Genomic DNA, 18,627 nt, shown 5'->3' with positions numbered 1-18,627 from the left:
TCTACAAAGAGATCAAGAAACTCGACAGTAACAAAACAAACAACCCAGTTAAGAGATGGGCCAAGGACTTTAACAGATATTTTTCAAAAGAGGAAATCCAAATGGCAAACAGACATATGAAAAAATACTTAGGATCTCTAGCTGTCAGAGAAATGCAAATCAAAACCACAATGAGGTTTCACCTCACTTTAGTTACAGTGGCTGTCATACAGAAATCAACAAACAACAAATACTGGAGAGGATGTGGGGAAAAGGGCACCCTAACCCACTGTTGGTGGGAATGTAAACTGGTAAAGCCACTATGGAAGACAAAAATCTGAATACAGACCTACCATATGACCTAGCCATCCTGCTCCTAGGAATTTACCTAAGGGAAATGAAATCAGTAAACAAAAGAGCTATCTTCACTTCCATCTTTATTGCACCTCAATTCATAATAGTTAGCACATGGAAGCAACCTAAATGTCCATCAGCTGAAGACTGGATAAAGAAATTGTGGGATATTTACTCTATGGAATATTACATGGCAGTAAAAAGGGATGAAATCCAGTCATCTGCAACAAAATGGAGGAATCTGGAAAACCTCATACTTAGTGAAATAACCCAGTCCCAAAGAGACAAATACCATATGTTCTCCCTGGTTTCAGAGAATTAATAGCGCTCCTAAAATGAAAGTTATAGAAGTGAAATTAAAACTTTAGAATCAATTACTTAAACAGGCCTTGACCTGTCAAGGGACAGTTTATCACTGTTACTTTTTATTTTGTGTATCCTTCTTGGCTTTTTTTCTGTTTTCTTTTCTATTCTTCGTACTATATCCTCAACTCTTCATATAACAGAGTTAATCATATGTAAGAGGGGGAATAAGAGATGGAGGAAGTAGTCTTTAACTGTAAAGCAGTACAGTTCTTCATACAGTCCTACAGACTTACTTCTAAGGGTATATCCTAAAAACTTGTCTTGGGACTCCAAACCCAAAAAAGCAGTGGTATAAATGCCATCTTAACTGTTAAAATGATCATATTAAATGTTTAGGTCAACATATAGATGGGTTTAAGTGTAAAGGTGATCATATAAATAACATCAAGTGCCTGATATTAATAGAATTAAAAAGGAAGGAAAGTCCAATATGGAAAGCAGTCCACACAGTAGACTCCTAGAATGACATTCACTGTAAATAGCACTCTGACCTCAGAATCAGCCCTTGAGGTTTCCTGGTCAGGCTGAAAGACCTGTGAGAGCATTTCAGGCATGGAAAGCCAAGACTCTGGCAAAAAATATCCTACATGGAGGACCTCTGTGAGACCTCAGTGGAAAGGAAGAGTCATCAAAGAAGGCTGTACTCTTCTCTGAAGGGAGGAGAGGACATCTACTTTGCTGGTGGCCGGGTCCAAATACCGATGGAGTCTATGGTCACAAAAGGCTTCCATAACCTTGGCAGCCCATGGCAAGAGCCTTGGATGATCATTGATGTCATAAATAACAGTGTCAATTATTAAAGGAGCAATAGAAGTCACTGTGCACCTGCTCCCTATTTAGGACCTCCATCCCTAATGAGTTGTACTAGGAGAATCGACTGCAAAATTTGTTCCCAAACTGTACTCTATATGTTGTATGTGTGCATGGGTGCAAACTGTTGAAGTCTATGTTTAGCATGGAGTTGGTCCTCTGTATATAAAGTCAAACTAAAAATGAACCATAATGAAGGAGATGGGAGAGGGAGGTGGGGGAAGGGTGGGTATGGGGGAAAGAACATCTGTATTCCTAAATTTGTATCTATGAAAAAATGCACTCATTAAATAAAAACTTTAAAAAAAAAGTCTCCTTCTGGGGCACGTGGCAAAGCCACTTAGCCAACAGTTGTGATACCACATCCCATATCAGAGCAGTTGGGTTCAGACCCTGACTCTGCTCCCAATGCTGGCTCCCTGTGACCCATGCGAGAGATCTACATTGAGTTCCTTGTCCCAGTTGTTTCAGACATTTGGGGTGTGAATTAGTAGATGGGAGTATACTCACTCTTTCAAATAAAAAGTCTCCATCTTATGAACAGATGAATAAAATGTCATAAGTCTATACAACAGAATACTGCACTTTTAAAAGAAATTGACAATCTACAAAATGGATGAATCTTGAGGACGTTATGCTAAGTGAACTAAGCCAGTCAAAAGGACAAACGCTGAATGATTCCACTCGAGTGAAGTATCTGAAGTATTCAAATTCATAGCAAGCAGAATAGGCCAGCAAAGGCAGGGAGGAGACAGCGCTAACTGATATGGAGTTTCAGTTTTGCAAGATGAGAAGAGTTCTGGAGATGAATGGTAGGGAAATGACACAAATGTACTTAATGTCACTGAACTGTACAATTAAAAACAGTTAACATGGTAAATTTTATGTCATGTGTATTCACTATGATACTAAAAAAAAAAAGACTCCATGTGCCTACACATTTTACAATTTGATGTAGAACAAGATGAGATTTAAAGAACTTGGGGCCCTTTCTCCTGGTTCACCCAAAATGAGACAACCCGCGCCGAGTTGTCTGAAGTTTGTCACCAAAGCCTGCTGCAGCCCCGCTTCCTTCCAGGGCCTCCTTGACTCTGCACCTGGCCCACCCCACACACAGCTTCCCTTCGCCCTTTAAATAACCTCACTGAGACAGCAGCTTCCCAGGGCGCTCACAGCAGCCAGAGGCAGATGCCAGCATTCTTCCTTAGCCACAGGCTGTTCCCAATGACAGTCACTGTCTCTCAGAGCCACTGCCCTAAGCTCTGACCACTTCCTCTCAAAGAACCCCAGAGAGCCTTCTACATGTGATAGTATTTTGACTGGAATTTGTCCTGGTGCATTCACTGAAAATTTAATGCAAGTACCTGGTAAGAGGAAAGCATCAAGATTTGCCATTGCCATCTTCCTTTTTAGCAAATTCTTAATTCTCCTTGAAGACAACACCACCCTAGGAGATTAAAATTCCCAGACTGCTGTGTAACTGGGTGTGGCCATGTGACTATAAAGTGGAAATGGAAGAGTAGTGTGGGATTTCTGGGAAGATGGCTGGCTAATCTGAAAGTATTCCCATCTGCCTTCTTCCTTCCCCCTGCCTGGAAGTGAGCACGGTGGCTGGAGCACCGGCTGCCACCTAGGGCCACGAAGGAACCTTGAGACTGGCAGCAATGGGTTTGGCTGATGGATCCCAGAATGGAAGGACTTTCAACTCCACGGAACATGGGAAGCTGCAGCTCCACGTGCAGGTCCTCCTCCGTGAGCCCGGATGAGCTCCACAGAGCCAAGTCTTAGTGTGGGCTGCGATGGACTGACTGCCTCTGCGGTTTCACATCCACTTGGAGTAAAATAAGTCATGGTTTCTCACACCTGCCCAAACTGCCTTCCTCAAGGGCTGGCCCCAACTCATCTGTCAGTCAAGCCTAATACTGGAACTTAGTGAAAAATGTGGGTCATAAATTGCCAACCACACAGGTACTCCAGGCAAAGAGGAAATAGCTATGAGAGCAATGTCTCTCTTAGCAGAAAAGTACTTTACATCCATGGAAACTAAGGGAAATATGGCCACTTTCTCTGAAGAACCTGCACAAATGGGGAGGAAGTGCAGGTGTGGCATGTGGCAGCTCAGGCTGAAAGCCGAGTCTTCTTCGACCGGGGGAGCTGTGGAGGGCGGGCACCTTTCCAGGGCACAGCTCCCCAGCTGGGGCAGGTCTCTCTCACTGTGAGAATCGCCAGGCACAGGAGGGAGAAGAGAGCAGAAGGCAGGTCTCCAGTGAGGGACAGGAACAAAGAGTGTGGACGACCAGGCATCACAGGCACCAGGAACCAGCAAAACCCAATGCCGGAAATGGCAGATCCTGAGACGCCCAAGAGGCACTGATGAGTAGCAAATGGAGTAAGAGAAACCGAGGGCTGGGAATACACAGGTCACCTTCAGGAGAAGGAAAACAGCCCCACGTGTCTCCTGCCCTGTGGTGGCTATTAAATGAAGGTACTTCACCACTATGCGCCTGAACCTCCTCATAACAAATCCACAGTACGTGGTGTCTGCCATGAGAACAGTCGTGTCCTCACACCTGCAGAGCCACAGAGGTGGCCCTGGGGAGGCCGCAGGCATTGAGTTCTCCCCATGGACAAGCTAAGGCTGACCCAGGAGCCTCCTGCTGAGGTTTCAAACATCACGAGAATTAGGACGCTCTGTCTGTGCGCCAGCCACAGGGATGTTACAGAGCAAGCTTGGTCCTGAATCCCTCTCTGGCTTCCTGTCTCACCCTGAGAACTCTTTTGAATGCACTCCTGCCGCTGCGCACCCTCATCACACGCTGAACCAGTGGGGCCACCTGGCCTTCAACCGTCTGCCTCCAAAAATGCAGCCTGAAGATGCCTCTTTCCTTTGTAAACACCCAGCTTCATGCATTTTGTTATATCCACAGAATACAGGCCAATACGGTGCTTTTGCACAGTTGATCCTCATGAGAATCACAGAAGAAAAATTATCCAATATGAACAGATGAGAAAACTGGCCTAGAAACATCCAGGGTGAGGGCATGGCCACACAGGGCACGGGGGCTCCCAGGACCTCCAGAGGCCATCCGCCCCAAAGCTGGAACACACATAGGGTCCCAAAGGGAAAGTGGGCGCCAGGCTCCCCTGGGCTACTTGTCATCACCCCCGCAGAGGTGTAGTGTGTGAGCCCAGACCAAACCGATGGCCCAGGGACAGACTAATGGAATCCCAGCCTGCCCCGTGCACCTGAGTCAGGGTGTCAGCAGGAGTGGAGCCTCTGTAGCAGGGAGGTGTGGTGGGGAGGACAGCTCTCTGCCCCTTCTCTCTGCAGGAATCTCTGGCATTCTAAAAGCTCCCCCCTTCCAGAGCACTCCGCACCCCCTGCGCCGTCAGCAAAGACTGCCCCTCCAACCTCCTGTGAACAGAGTCTCTGGCCACAGGGAGCGCCCCTTACCTTTCTCCTCGGACTCCAGGATTTCCTGCAGGACCCGGAATGATGTGGACTGCTTCGGGGGCTCATTCAACTCCTGCTTCTCCTGCAGCATCTTGTAAACTTCAGATTCCTTGTCGATGACGAGGCCGCCTGGAGGCTGCGAATGCTCTAAGCTGTAAAGAATGTTCGGTAACTCATTAGGACCTGTCAAAAGTTACCGACGACTTCACCACGCCCCTCCACCCAGCAAAGGCCGGAGCCCCACACAGGCAGTGCCTTTCGGCTACCTCCACACAGAGGCCATGTTTCCAGATAGTTTTGGTAATACAACTACTTGTCAGCCTCGTCCCCTGGACCAGGAACGCTCTACCTCTGTGTAAGTCACACAAACAACACTGAGTCAGAGAAAAATGTGACCGCAAGCTGACCACTAAGCTCTCCGCCCCAGCCCCCGCTCCAGGCCGCTCGCGGACCTTGCCCAAGCAGAAGCCGGTGTCCCTCACTCCTGATCCTATCTCCAACAGCTTTCCTTGGCCCCTAGAAGCAGCTCAGGCCTCACCTGTAACACAGACGGGCGGAACAAGACCTGGCTCCACTAGCTCTGCTCCCAGGGCGGCAGCAGGGATGAAACACACAAGTGCCTTGCACACCATCAAGCGTTCAGGCCAGGGGCTGGGGCTCGGCAGGCTGTGCCCTGCCTCCCACACCTGCTTCCTGCAACTCTAGGAGCCCCGGTACAGGACCAGGCAGGCACTGCTGTGCTGCGGGGCCTCTTTCCCTCTGGGCTCCTTTTGCAGTGGCAGGAGGCCTCTGCTGCCTGGGCTCAAGGCAGGAAGCATCTGGCCTCTTCTCGCCACCCTCTGCTCCACAGCATGACTGACTGGCTGCATCATTTACCTCTGGGCTGTCACTCTCAGCCACCTGCACCAAGGGACCTGCTCTCTCTGGTGCAGTCCTGGCCCCTGCACTCCCCACCCCTCCCTCCCGCCCCAGCATCACCACGGCCCCTGCGCTGCATTCAGGTCTCTGCTCACAGATGGCTCCCTGCCCCCCTCCATCATTCTGCACCCCAACTCACGCTCTCCCCATGTACTACACCTGTAACTCATTTCTGTGTGGTCTGTGCCCCACTCCCCCCTTCACTAAGCCCCCAAAAGTCAGTCCCATGCGGGCAGGGACTTGGCCTGTCTTGTTCTCCACTGTACTACCTGGCCTGAGCCAGAATCGGAGCTCAGCGGGCATCACCAGGTGAGAGAGTGAACACTGCACCATGGATTCAGTGCCTCTTCCTCCTCACTCCTTGCTCCCTGCTTTTGCCCGTCCTCAGGGTCCCCGGGGGCAGCAGCCTCCATGCAGGGACATGGACAGGCCACCTCTTCCCGTTCACCTTGGCTGCTGCTTCAGAAGCCACCATGCGCTAGGGACAGTGTGCCCAGTGATACCAAAAGCAAACACCAGGCGGGCTGTTGGCAGTGCCAAAAATTGAAAATCGGTGCAGCAGGGAGTGCGTGTCTGTGAGCAGGCTGCCGGCCCAGAGGAACAGGCTATGTCTCCAGCCCACCCAGCTCCTGCCAAAAGGATACAAGCAGGTGCAAATGAATTAGACCAATTACATTTATTCACTCACTTCCCACACACCCTTTGTAATTAGTTCACACTCCATGTTTAAAAGAAAATTGAGGCAGATGTTTCTCCCTGTGTAATTTTCGCCAAATTACTCCTCCCTCTGTTTCCTCCTCCTCCCTCCCTGAAACAGCCTCCTGAGGCCTTCAAGCGTGCGGAGTCACTTACTGCAATGAAGGCTCAGGGGTTTTCCTGATTCCAACCTTGTTTGCACAATGGAGGACAAGGTTCCCACTGAATGGCATGCTTTACTGCTGCCCAAGAAGGTCAACATTTAAGTAGAAAGACCCACCAGCTGATCCTCCCTGCCTGCAGCAGCTGTGGGGACAGAAAGCAGCCTCCTCCGCCTGGCCTGGCGGCTCCAGCTGTCTCTGCCTTTTTCTCCCTCCACCTGCAAGGAACCGTGGGAGCCTTCCAGAGCAGGTGTTGAAGCCACCTTGAGTTGTGTTAACCATGGTCTTTCTCTGGCACACCTCCTCAGCCCTGTCCTCAGACTCTTGAGCTTGGAACTTGCACTGTTATAAATGCATTACACTATTTTTGATGAATCTTTTTTCTATTACATTTAGAACTATTTTAAAATCAAGATCAGACCATGGAATGTTCTTGGGAAGAATTTTTCCTCTTCTTTGGTGTATGTTATGTCTGGAAGCCACCAAGGGAACACTAAAAATGACAAACCCAAACCACAAGACCATCACACATTCTTCTAACAAATAGCCTTGGAAAGAATTTCCATGAGGAAGAAAAAATAATTTGCTATTTACATATAATGACAGTATCTTTATACCACTGGACAATTTATAAAGCACTTTCAATATCCTTTACCTCACTTGACACATTAATACACTTAATTCAAAAATAATAGCCTAAAACCCAAAGTCTTAGACCTTAGACTATAAGATATTGCCATGTCACTACAATATCTGAAAAAATAATTAGGACCAAAATCTGCATAGCAAATGGAGAAGAAGATTCTCATTTGTATACATAATAGTAATGAAAGAATTCTACAGTGACAAGGTTCCAGAACATACGATACACAACTGAGTCTCTACAGAAAATGTGTTGAGGGTTAGAAAATGGAAGTAAATGCATTGTTCTAAAACCCACTCTTTACAGTTTTAATACCAAAATATAGTTTAACCAAATTCAACTCATTGACCTAAAACTAATGAAACTATTAGAAGAAAACAGAGGAAGCACTTAAAGACATTGGGATAGACAAGTTTTTGGATAGGATCCCTAAAGCAAAACTAGACAAATAGAATTATAGCAAATCAGAAACTAATGCACAACACAGCAACAAATTAACAGAGAGGAGACAGCAGAATGGTTGAAAATAGTTGCAAACTATTCATCTGACAAGAGGTTAATGCTCAGCATAAATTAGGAATTCAAAGAACTCAACATCATAAACACAAATAATCTGATTTTAAAATGGGCAAATGATCAGACATTTCTCAAAAGAAGATACAGAAATGACCAAGTAGATGAAAATATGCTCAACATCACCAATCATCAGGGAGATGCAAATCAAAATATTATCTTAGTACAGTTAGGCTATCATCAAAAAGACAAAAATAACAAGTGCTGGCAAAGATGCAGAGAAAGGAGAACTGTCATACACTGTTGGTGGGAATTTAAGTTAGTACAGCCACTAGGGAAAAACTATTTGGAGATTTCTCAAAAACTGAAAATAGAACTGCCAGTAATTCCACTACGGGTATATGTCCAAGGGAAATGAAATCATTGTATCAGATACCTACACATCTATATTTATCATAGTAATCAACAATAGCTAATATGTGCAATCAACTGAGATGTCTACTGACAAGCAGCTGGTTTATTAAAATATGGTGTTTATACAGAATGGAATATAATTCAGCCATAAAAGAGGATAAAGTGCTGTAATTTTCAGCAACATGGACAGAACTAGAGGACTTTATGTTACACAAATGAACCAGGCAAGAAAGACAAATACCACATGTCCTCATTAGTTTGTAGAAACTTAAAAAGTTGACCACAGAGAATGGGGAGAATAAAAATCACTAAAGGCTTGGAAGAACTGAGAGAGGGGACACAGTGAGAGGGTAGATAATGGAACACATTGAGGGGCAGGTGTGGAAGCAGTTATGTTATATACAGCACAACTAAGTAACTATAGTCCACAACAATTGATTAGACAGTTCAAAATAACTAACGGAAAAGACTTTGAAGATCCCTAACATATAATTTTTAAGGAGAGGGAAATGCTAATTACTCTGATGTCACATTGTAAACATGTATTAATTATAATACTGTACTCCATAAGTATAAATATGATATCAATTAAAAAGAAATACAATTCCTTTGGAGTAATTATACTTCACACAAGTTTCCTAGTCCTTGTTCCTCCCCGAGTCACACTCAGAACTAGCATGTACCACTTTCCTGAATGTATAATATTTTCTCCCACTATTTTAGGCCTTCAGTGCTGGTCCCCCAGGGATGTTACAGCCGGGTGACAAGGTGGCCAAAACAGCACACCTATAGGGAGCCAAGGGGTCTTCAGAACATAAGGAGAAACTCCTCTTGAGCCCATCTCCCAGAGGAGGACTTCAGAGGCTGGGTCTGCAGACATTTTTGGCTCACTTCAGTGGAAAGAGCAGCTGAGAAAAGGGTCAGAGGTCAAGAAGGACTGAAAACAGCTCACCCATGGCTCTAGGATCAGCATAGCAGCCCTGAGATGGAAGTCTACTCCCTCGGAACAACGAAGTGACCAGGGTGGGGATATGAGGGACTTTTATTTTTTTTGGCAGGTAGAATTATAGACAGAGAGAGAGAGAGAGAGAGAGAGAGAGAGAGAGAGAGAGAAAGAGAAAGGTCTTTCTTCTGTTGGTTCACTCCCCAAATGGCCACTACGGCCGGAACTAAGCCAATCCGAAGCCAGGAGCCAGTTGCTTCTTCCCGGTCTCCCATGCGGGTGCAGGGGCCCAAGCACTGGGCCATCCTCCACTGCCCTCTTGGGCCACAGCAGAGAGCTGGACTGGAAGAGGAGCAACCGGGACTAGAACCCGGCACCCATATGGGATGCCGGCACCGCAGGTGGAGGATTAGCCAAGTGAACCATGGCGCCGGCCTCCAAGGGGCTTTTTATTTTTATCTTTAGCCATCACCTATGGTAGCAACTTAAATAAAAATATAAATCCCAACTAAATAAAAATATAAATCCCAACTTAAATAAAAATATAAATCCCAACTAAAACAAAGCTGCCAACAAAACACTCACTTCAAATGAAGATATACTGCATCTAGCATAGTGGCACAATGGGTTAAGCCATCATCTGTGACATTAGCATCCCATATCAGAGCACCAATAAGAATCACAGCTGCTCCACTTCTGATCAAGCTCCCTGCTAATGCACCTGGGAAGGTAGCAGAGGAGGGCCCATGTACTTGGGTCCCTGCCAGCCATTGTGACCATCTGAGGAGTAACAAGACAGAATCTCTCTCCCTACCTTTCAAATAGTAAATCTTAAATACACACACACACACACACACACACAAATGAGGAATAAAAGGATTGAAAAAGATCATGCCAACATTAGTCAAAGGAAATCAGGAACAGCTACATTAATAGCTGATGAAATATACACCTAAACAAATAAATTCACCAGAGATAGAAATGGGCATTATATAATCACAAATGGGTCAAGCCTACCAAGAAGTTATTATAATCAAATGTCCTCTCTCTGTCTCTACCTCTCTCTCTCTAACTCTGTCTTTCAAATAAATGAATCTTTTTTAAAAAATCAAATGTGTGTGCATCAAATAACAAAGCTTCAAAATATGTAAAAAAAACTGATAGAAAAGGAGAAATAGACAATTATAATTGGATACTTCAACACCCTTCTCTCTATAACCAACAGAACAACTAGACAGAAAATCAGCTAGGATACAAACTCAAAAACACTGTCTAATTGGGCATCCCATCCTGGCAGCAGGTTTGAGTCCTGGCTGCTCCACTTCCAACCCAGCTCCGTGCCAATGTGCCTGGGGAAAGAGCAGAATATGATCCAATGCTTGGGCCCCTGCACCTACATGGGAGACCCAGAAGAAGCTCCTGGCTTTGGATCAGCTCAGCTCCAGCCACTGCAGCCATTTGGGGAATGGCTAACTTTCAAATAAATAAATAACTCTTTAATTAAAAAAAAAAAAAAAAAACAGGAGTGGGCATTAACATTCCTGGGGATTAAGCATCCCATGTCAGATACTTGGGTTCAATAACCAGCTATGCTCCTGATTCCAGCTTCCTGCTAATGCAGACCCTGGAAAGTCTCTGCCATCCACAGAGATCTGCATTGAGTTCCCATCTCCTGGCTTTGGCCTGGCCCAGTCTTAGCTGTCGTGAGAATTTGGGGTAAATCAGCAGATGGGAGCATACATGTATTTTATCTATTATCTAATATATTTTTAAAAGGATAACAAGGAAATATTATGAACTCCACCCACATAAATTGATAATTTAGATGAAATAGGGCAATTTCTTGAAAACCATATCTACCGCAATTCATCCAACATGAAATAATCAATTGAAAAGTCCTATAACCATTGAGAACATTAAAAGAATATTTAAATTCTGCCAAAAGAAATATCCAGGCTTCAATACAGAATATTACCGTTTAAAGAACATGAAAAACATGAATTATATACCAACTCTTCCAATACAATAGAATACTTCCTAACTTATTTTATAAAACTAGTACTATCCTGATAGCAAAATCAAACAAAAAAGGAAACTAAGGCTAGCTAGCATTCCTCATTAATATAGATGAAAAATTCCTGAACAGATTATGAATAGAATTGAACATTATAGAAAAGGAGTTATATGCCATAATCAAGTGGAATTCATTTTACAGATACAAAGCTGACCTAATATTCAATAATTGGTCAATTAATCCACCATATTAACAGGCTACAGAAACAAAATCAGTTGATCATATCAATGTAAAAGATTTTTTAGAAAATTCAACATTCACCAATTGTAAAAACAACAAAAACAGTCCTAAGGAATCAGAGGGCAACTTCACTTCTTTAACCTGATAAAGAGCATCTGAAAAACCCTATACCCTGCATATTTAATGAGAAAAGCTAAGTGCTCTTCCTCAAATGTGAAGAACAAGGTCAGCCCATGTGCTCTGGCCACTCTTAACTTAGCACAGTGCTGTAAGTGTAATAAGGCAAGAAAACGAGATATAAATCAGAAAGGACATAATCATGGCTCTGGCCTCAGCCCAAAATTTTCAAAATGCCATTTACAATTACTCAAAAAGTAGACTTACCCTCCTACTTAGGTGAAAATCGAACAGAGCATTTATGGGACTGTATCTGCTAAAAACATAAAAGCGCTGATGAAAGAAATTAAGAATCTAACAGTATCAGGGTCATGAATTGGAAGACTCTACAGAGGTGCTCATTCATTCCAAATTGACATAGATTTACCATAATTCGTATTAAAATCCCAACAAGATTCAGCACACACAAGATTCTAAAAGTTCTACAAAGAAACAAAAGAACTAAAATACTTCAAACAATTTTTAAAAAGAAAATGGGAAAAAATCATTCTACCTGATTTTTAAGATTTTATATTTTATAACTACAGTAATTAATGGAAAGATAGATACATAGGTCAATGGAGAACACAGAAGAAAAAAAGGCACACATAAACAGGCCCAAGTTTTATTTTAATAAAGGTTTAAACACAATTTAATAGAAGAAAGATGATTTTTTGGATAAATGATACAGAGGTAACCATTTGCTGAATCTCATATTCCATCCCATGTAGAAGTTAAATAAACTGCATCTAAGACTTGAATGTAATAAGTAAAACTACATATAATCTAGAAGCAAAATAGAGAACATTTTCAGGCTCTAAGCAAGGCAAAGAGCCACAAGATACCAAAAGCATGGCCCATAAAAGGACAACCTTATGAACTAGTTGTCTTCAAAAGTAAAAACACGCTTTGTGAAAGACTCTGTTAAGAAGATTTAAAACCAAGCTATAGACTAGGAGAAAATATTTGCAAACCACATACCAACAAAGGACTATAAGATATACCGGTAGAAAATAAGCATATAAAAATTGTTCAATGTCATTACCCATTAGGGAAATATAAATTAAAACCACAATGACATATGACAACTACACACAGATTAGAATAGCTAATACAAAAAAGTGACAACAGCAAATGCTGCAGAAGATTTGGAGAAACTAGATCATTCACACATTTTTGGTGGAAATGTAAAATGCCACAGAAAACTGGCAGTTTCGTTACAAGTTAAACACACAACCATTTCATGATCCAGCAACTGCATTTATGGGCATTCATCTCAGAGGAATGAAAATTTGTTTACACAAAAATTTGTCCACAAATACTTATTTTTTTAAAGACTTATTTTATTTATTTGAAGGACAGAGTTACAGAGAGAGATAGACAGAGAGGTTTTCCATCCACTGGTTCACTCCCCAAATGGTTAGAATAGCCAGAGCTGAGCCGATCCAAAGTCAGGAGCCAGGAGCTTCCTCCAGGTCTCCCACATGAGTGCAGGGGCCCAGGGACTTGGGCCATCTTCTACCGCCTTCCCAGGCCATAGCAAAGGGCTGGATCAGAAGAGGAGCAGCCAGGACTAGAACTGGTGCCCAGATGGGATGTTTGCACTGCAGGTGGTGGCTTTAACCCACTGTGCCACGGCGACAGCCCCCACAAATACTTATAATAGCCTTATTCTTAACAGTGGAAAACTGGACCCAATCTATACATCCTTCAATAGGTGAATGGTTACTGTGCATCCATTCAGCAAGGAAAAGATCAAGCTGGGAGAAAACAAATAGCAGAGTGGACATTTAGCCTTGTGTACTCACAGTACCACATCACAATGTCTGGATTCGATTTCTGAGGCAGATTTCAGCTTTCAGCTTCCCACCAATGCGCACCCCAGCAAACAGTGGCAATGGTGCAAGTAATTAAGTTCCTCCACCCACATGGGAGACCTGGTAAGTTCCAGCTAATGGCTCTGGCCTCAACCCAATTCAGGCACTGAGAGTGAACCAGCAGATCAGAGCTCTCTGCTTCTCTGACAGCCTGCCCTTCCCTCCATCCCTCCCTTTCTCTGCCCGTCGAAATAAAAAACAGGCAGAAGATCAATAAAGAAACAAAGGACTTGAACAAAATTATAGAACAATTGAACCAAGTTACAATTATGAGATAATCAAAACAACAGTAGAATATACTTCTCAAGTATATGTGAAATATTCTCTAAGATCACAACTTAGCCCACTTATAAATTTAGGACTGAAATCATATCAAGTATTACTTTCCAACCACAAAGAACAAGCCGGGGCCAGTGCTGTGGTATAGAGGGTAAAATCGCCACCTGCAGTGCCGGCATCCCACATGGGCACTGGTTCAAGTCCCAGCTGCTCCACTTCCAATCCAGCTCTCTGCTATGGCCTGGGAAAGCAGAAGATGGCCCAAGTCCTTGGACCTCTGCATCCATGTGGGAGACCCAGAAGCCGCCACTGCGGCCATCTGGGGAGTGAACCAGCAGATGGAAGACACCTCTCCCTCTCTCTGCCTCTCTCCCTCTCCTTCTCTGTGTAACTCTGACTTTCAAGTAAATAAAATGAATGAAGCCATAAATCAATAGTAAAAGAAAAACTGGAAAAATAACAAGTATGTGGAAATTAAACAAAATCAATGGCATAAAGAAGAATCACAAGGGAAATTATCTTGTCTTGAGAGCTTCCAAGATGGTGGAGTAAGGAGGAAGCTCACTGCTCTAGTCTACAAGAACATAGTTTTTAAAAAGTGGAGAGAGTGCAGTCTCAGGGAAGAGTTATAGAGAAACCTGCAGAGGAAGCTTTACACAAATTAGAGGAACACAGTGGCCCTATGTGGAGGGCACAGAGACCCACAACTCAGGACCCCAGCAGCCTACGCATCATCGTTAGAGAGTGAGGCGAGACCAGACTGCAGCATCCCAAACCACTGGCAATAAAGCTGCAGGAAGAGCCTAGAGGGAACCTGGCTTGGAGCTCCGTGGGGGATAGTGTACCAGGAAGGAGGAGGGAGGGGAGGGGGGAGGGGAGGGGAGGGGGGAGGGGAGGGGAGAGGAGGGGAAGGGGGAGGGGGGAGGAGGAAAGAGGAGAGGGGGAGGGGGAGAAGGGAGAAGGGGAGGGGGAGGGGGAGGAGGAGAGGGGAGGGGGAGGAGGGAGAAGGGGGAGGAGGGAGGAGGGGGAGGAGGGAGGAGGGGAGGGGGAGGGGGGAGAAGGTTGTGTCCTCCTCCCCCTGGTTACCTGGTGAGCGACATTTCTGGGGAATCTGAACTTCCACTGAGACTGCACAGATCCTTTGTGTGATCCTTGGGGCAGAGCAGACAAATATTATACACACAGAGGCTAGCACTCAGGCACTGGTCTCCTTTGAGGAGAGGAGTTAAGCTGAACAAAATAAACCTCCCTTCTGATAAAAAATAAATAAATAAAAGTGATTTATTTTGCCAAATCTGGGTGTGTCACCTTACACATGCCCTTCACCCTGGAGAACTGAACAGAGCTCCCCGGCCACAGGCACCATGGTCTCCAGATATTCCTTGAAAGCATACACTCCACTTATCGACAGAGGCATAGTACAGGGATAAAATCTGCCACAGTGAAAAAACAAAGAAGAAACCAATGAGTATAACGACAAATGTCAAATATCAAACGCACCAACTGAAGAAACAAGAATAAGGAAGACAAAATGGCATCCCTGAAAGAACACAACACTTCAATACTAGAAATTGAAGATGATGGGATTGAAGAAATGCCAGAAATGGAATTCAAACAATTTATCAAAAATTACACATAAGTAATCAGAAGCAAATGCATGAACTACTGAAATCCATACATAACATGAAAGAAAATTTCTCCCACGAAATTGAGATCTTAAAGAGAAATCAAAATGAAGTCTTTGAAATGAAGAATTCAATAGAACAGATAAATGCAGTGGAAGGAAAGCCTCAACAACAGAATTGGTGAGGCAGAAGAAAGAATATCCAACTTAGAAGACAAAGCACAGGAAACTTTACAGTTAAACCAAAAGCACAAAGAGAAAATTAGAAAACTAAAAAGCACTGCTGGGAATCTGCAGAATACTATCAAATGACCCAACACACAGTTTCTAGGAGTTCCTGAAGGTGTGGAAAGACAGAAAAGATAACAGAAAACTTCCCTAATTTGAAGAAAGAACCAGACAGGGATGCCCACTCTCACCATTGTTATTCAATATAGTCCTGGAAGTTTTAGCCAGAGCCATCGAGCAAGAAAAAGAAGTCAAAGGGACACAAATTGGGAAGGAAGAAGTCAAACTATGCCTATTTGCAGATGACATGATTCTATATATAGGGGATCCAAAACACTTCACCAAGAGATGACTGGAAATCATAGAAGAGTTTGGTAAAGTAGCAGGATAAAAAAATCAATACACAAAAATCAACAGCCTTTGTATACACAGACAATGCCAAGGCTGAGATTGAGCTTTGAAGATCAATCCCATTCACAATAGCTACAAAAAATATTAAATACCTTGTAATAAATTTTTAAAAGGATGTCAAAGATACCTATGATAAGAATTACAAAACATTTAAGAAGATACAAAAAAGGGAAAATTTTTCCATGTTTATGGATTAGAAAAATCAGTATCAAAATGTTCATACTACCAAAAGCAATTTACAGATTCAATGTGATACTAATCAAAATATCAAAGACATTCTTCTCAGATCTAGAACAAATGATGCTGAAATTAATATGGAAACACAGGAGACCTCAAATAATTAAAGCAATCTTACACAACAAAAACAAAGCCAGAGGCATCACAACACCAGATTTCAAGATATACTACAGGGCAGTTATAATCAAAACAGCCTGGTACTGGTACAAAAAAAGATGGATAGACCAATGGAACAGAATAGAAACACCAGAAATCAATCCAATCATCTACAATCAACTCATATTCGACCAAGGAGCTAAAACCTATCCCTGGAGCAAGGAAAGTCTTGTCAACAAATGGTGCTGGGAAAACTGCATTTCCACATGCAGAGCATGAAGCAAGATCCCTACCTTATACCTTACACAAAAATCCCTCAAAATGGATTAAAAATCTAAATCTATGACCTGACACCATCAAATTATTAGAAAACATCGCAGAAACACTACAAGACATTGGCATGGACAGTTCCTGGAAAAGACCCCAGAGGCACAGAAAATGATAGGCAAAATTGACAAAAGGGAGCCAGCACTGTGGCGCAGTGAGTTAAAGCCTGGCCTGAAGCGCCGGCATCCCATATGGGCACTGGTTCTAGTACCGGTTGCTCCTCTTCCGATCCAGCTCTCTGGTATGGCCTGGGATAGCACCGGTGTGGGAGACCTGGAGGAAGCTCCTGGCTCCTGGCTTCGGATTGGTGTAGCTCCAGCCATTGCGGCCATCTAGGGAGTGAACCAGGGATGGAAGATCTTTCTGTCTCTACCTCTCTCTGTAATTCTGTCTTTCAAATAAATAAAATAAATCTTTTAAAAAAATGACGAATAGGATTACATCAAATTGAGAAGCTTCTGCACTACAAAAGAAACACTCAGCAATGTGAAGAGGCAACCAAAAGAATGGGAGAAATTATTTGTAAACTATGCAACTGATAAAGGATTAATAGCCAGAATATATAAAGAGATCAAGAAACTCAACAACAACAAACCTCCCAGTTAAGAGATGGGCCAAGGACTTTAACAGGCATTTTTCAAAGGAGGAAATCCAAAAGGCCAACAGACACATGAAAAAATGTTCAGGATCTCTAGCTGTCAGGGAAATGCAAATCAAAACCACAATGAGGTTTCACCTCACCCCTGTCAGAATGGCTTTCATACAGAAATCAACAAACAAATGGTGGTGAGGACGTGGGGAAAAAGGTACCCTAATCCACTACTGGTGGGGATGTAAACTGGTAAAGTCACTATGGAAGACAGTATGGAGATACTTCAAAAATCTGAATATAAACCTACCATATGACTCAGCCATCCCACTCCTGGGAATTTATCCAAGGGAAATGAAATCAGTAAATAAAAGAGTTAAATGCACCCCTATGTTTATTGCAGTTCAATTCACAATAGTTAAGACATAGAAGCAACCTTAATGCCCACCAACTGAAGACTGGATAAAGAAAGTATGGAGTAAGTACACTATGGAATATTACACAGCAGTAAAAAAAAATGAATTCCAATCATCTGCAACAAAATGGAAGAATCTAGAAAACATCATACTTAGTGAAATAAGCCAGTCCCAATGGGACAAATATCATATCTTCTCCCTGATCCGTGAAAACTAATAGAGCACCTAAAATGAAATTTGTAGAAGTGAAATTGACACTTCAAGAAGGGATGACCTTAGTTGCCCTTGTCTTCACTGTCCAGGAACAGTTTCATTATTTTTGTTTTTTCATTTTTTTCTTCTGTTTGTTGAACTCTTTACTTAACATAGAGTTAACCCTATGTGTATAAAGTCAATTGAGGATGGAGCTCAGTAAAAAAATAAGAATGGGAATAAGAGAGGGAGGAGGAAGTTTGTAACTTGTAAAGCTGTATAGTTCTACATACCTTCCTGTAGACTTATTTCTAAGGGTAGAGTTTAAAAACTTGTCATGGGACCCCAAATCCCATTAAGCTGGGTGGAAAAAAAGGCCATCTTAAGTGTTAAAGCGATCATTTTAAGTGTTAAGTGAACATATAGATAAGATTAAGTGTTAAAGTGATCATATAAATAGGATTAAGTGTCTGGCAATAATAATAGAATTAAAAAGGAAAGAATGTTCCAACATGGGAAGCAGTCCACACAGCAGACTCATAGAATGACAATCCCTTTAAGTAAGTTTCTGACCTCAGAATCAGCCCTTAAGTCTTCCTAGTCTGGCTGAAAGACCCATAAGAGCATTTCAGGCATGGAAAGCCACGACACTATGGCAAAAAGTGTTCTACATGAAGGATCTCTGTGAGT

General features: G+C 43.1%; 1 protein-coding gene across 2 annotated transcripts in view; it reads right to left on the bottom strand.

Annotated features, from left to right (window-relative positions):
- The window catches only part of PDLIM1 (PDZ and LIM domain 1), a 66,244-nt gene that overhangs the window by 8,749 nt on the left and 38,868 nt on the right, over positions 1–18,627 (bottom strand). For both annotated transcript variants that reach the window (XM_002718543.5, XM_051823436.2), the window contains exon 5: positions 4,964–5,115. In XM_002718543.5, coding sequence (XP_002718589.1) covers positions 4,964–5,115 — 152 coding nt within the window. The remainder of the gene's footprint in view (positions 1–4,963; positions 5,116–18,627) is intronic.

This window comes from Oryctolagus cuniculus, chromosome 15 (genome assembly GCF_964237555.1).
Source record: "Oryctolagus cuniculus chromosome 15, mOryCun1.1, whole genome shotgun sequence".
Taxonomy (NCBI): domain Eukaryota; kingdom Metazoa; phylum Chordata; class Mammalia; order Lagomorpha; family Leporidae; genus Oryctolagus; species Oryctolagus cuniculus.
The sequence above is the reverse complement of the archived record's forward strand: the minus strand, read 5'-3'. Positions and strand labels throughout refer to the sequence as shown.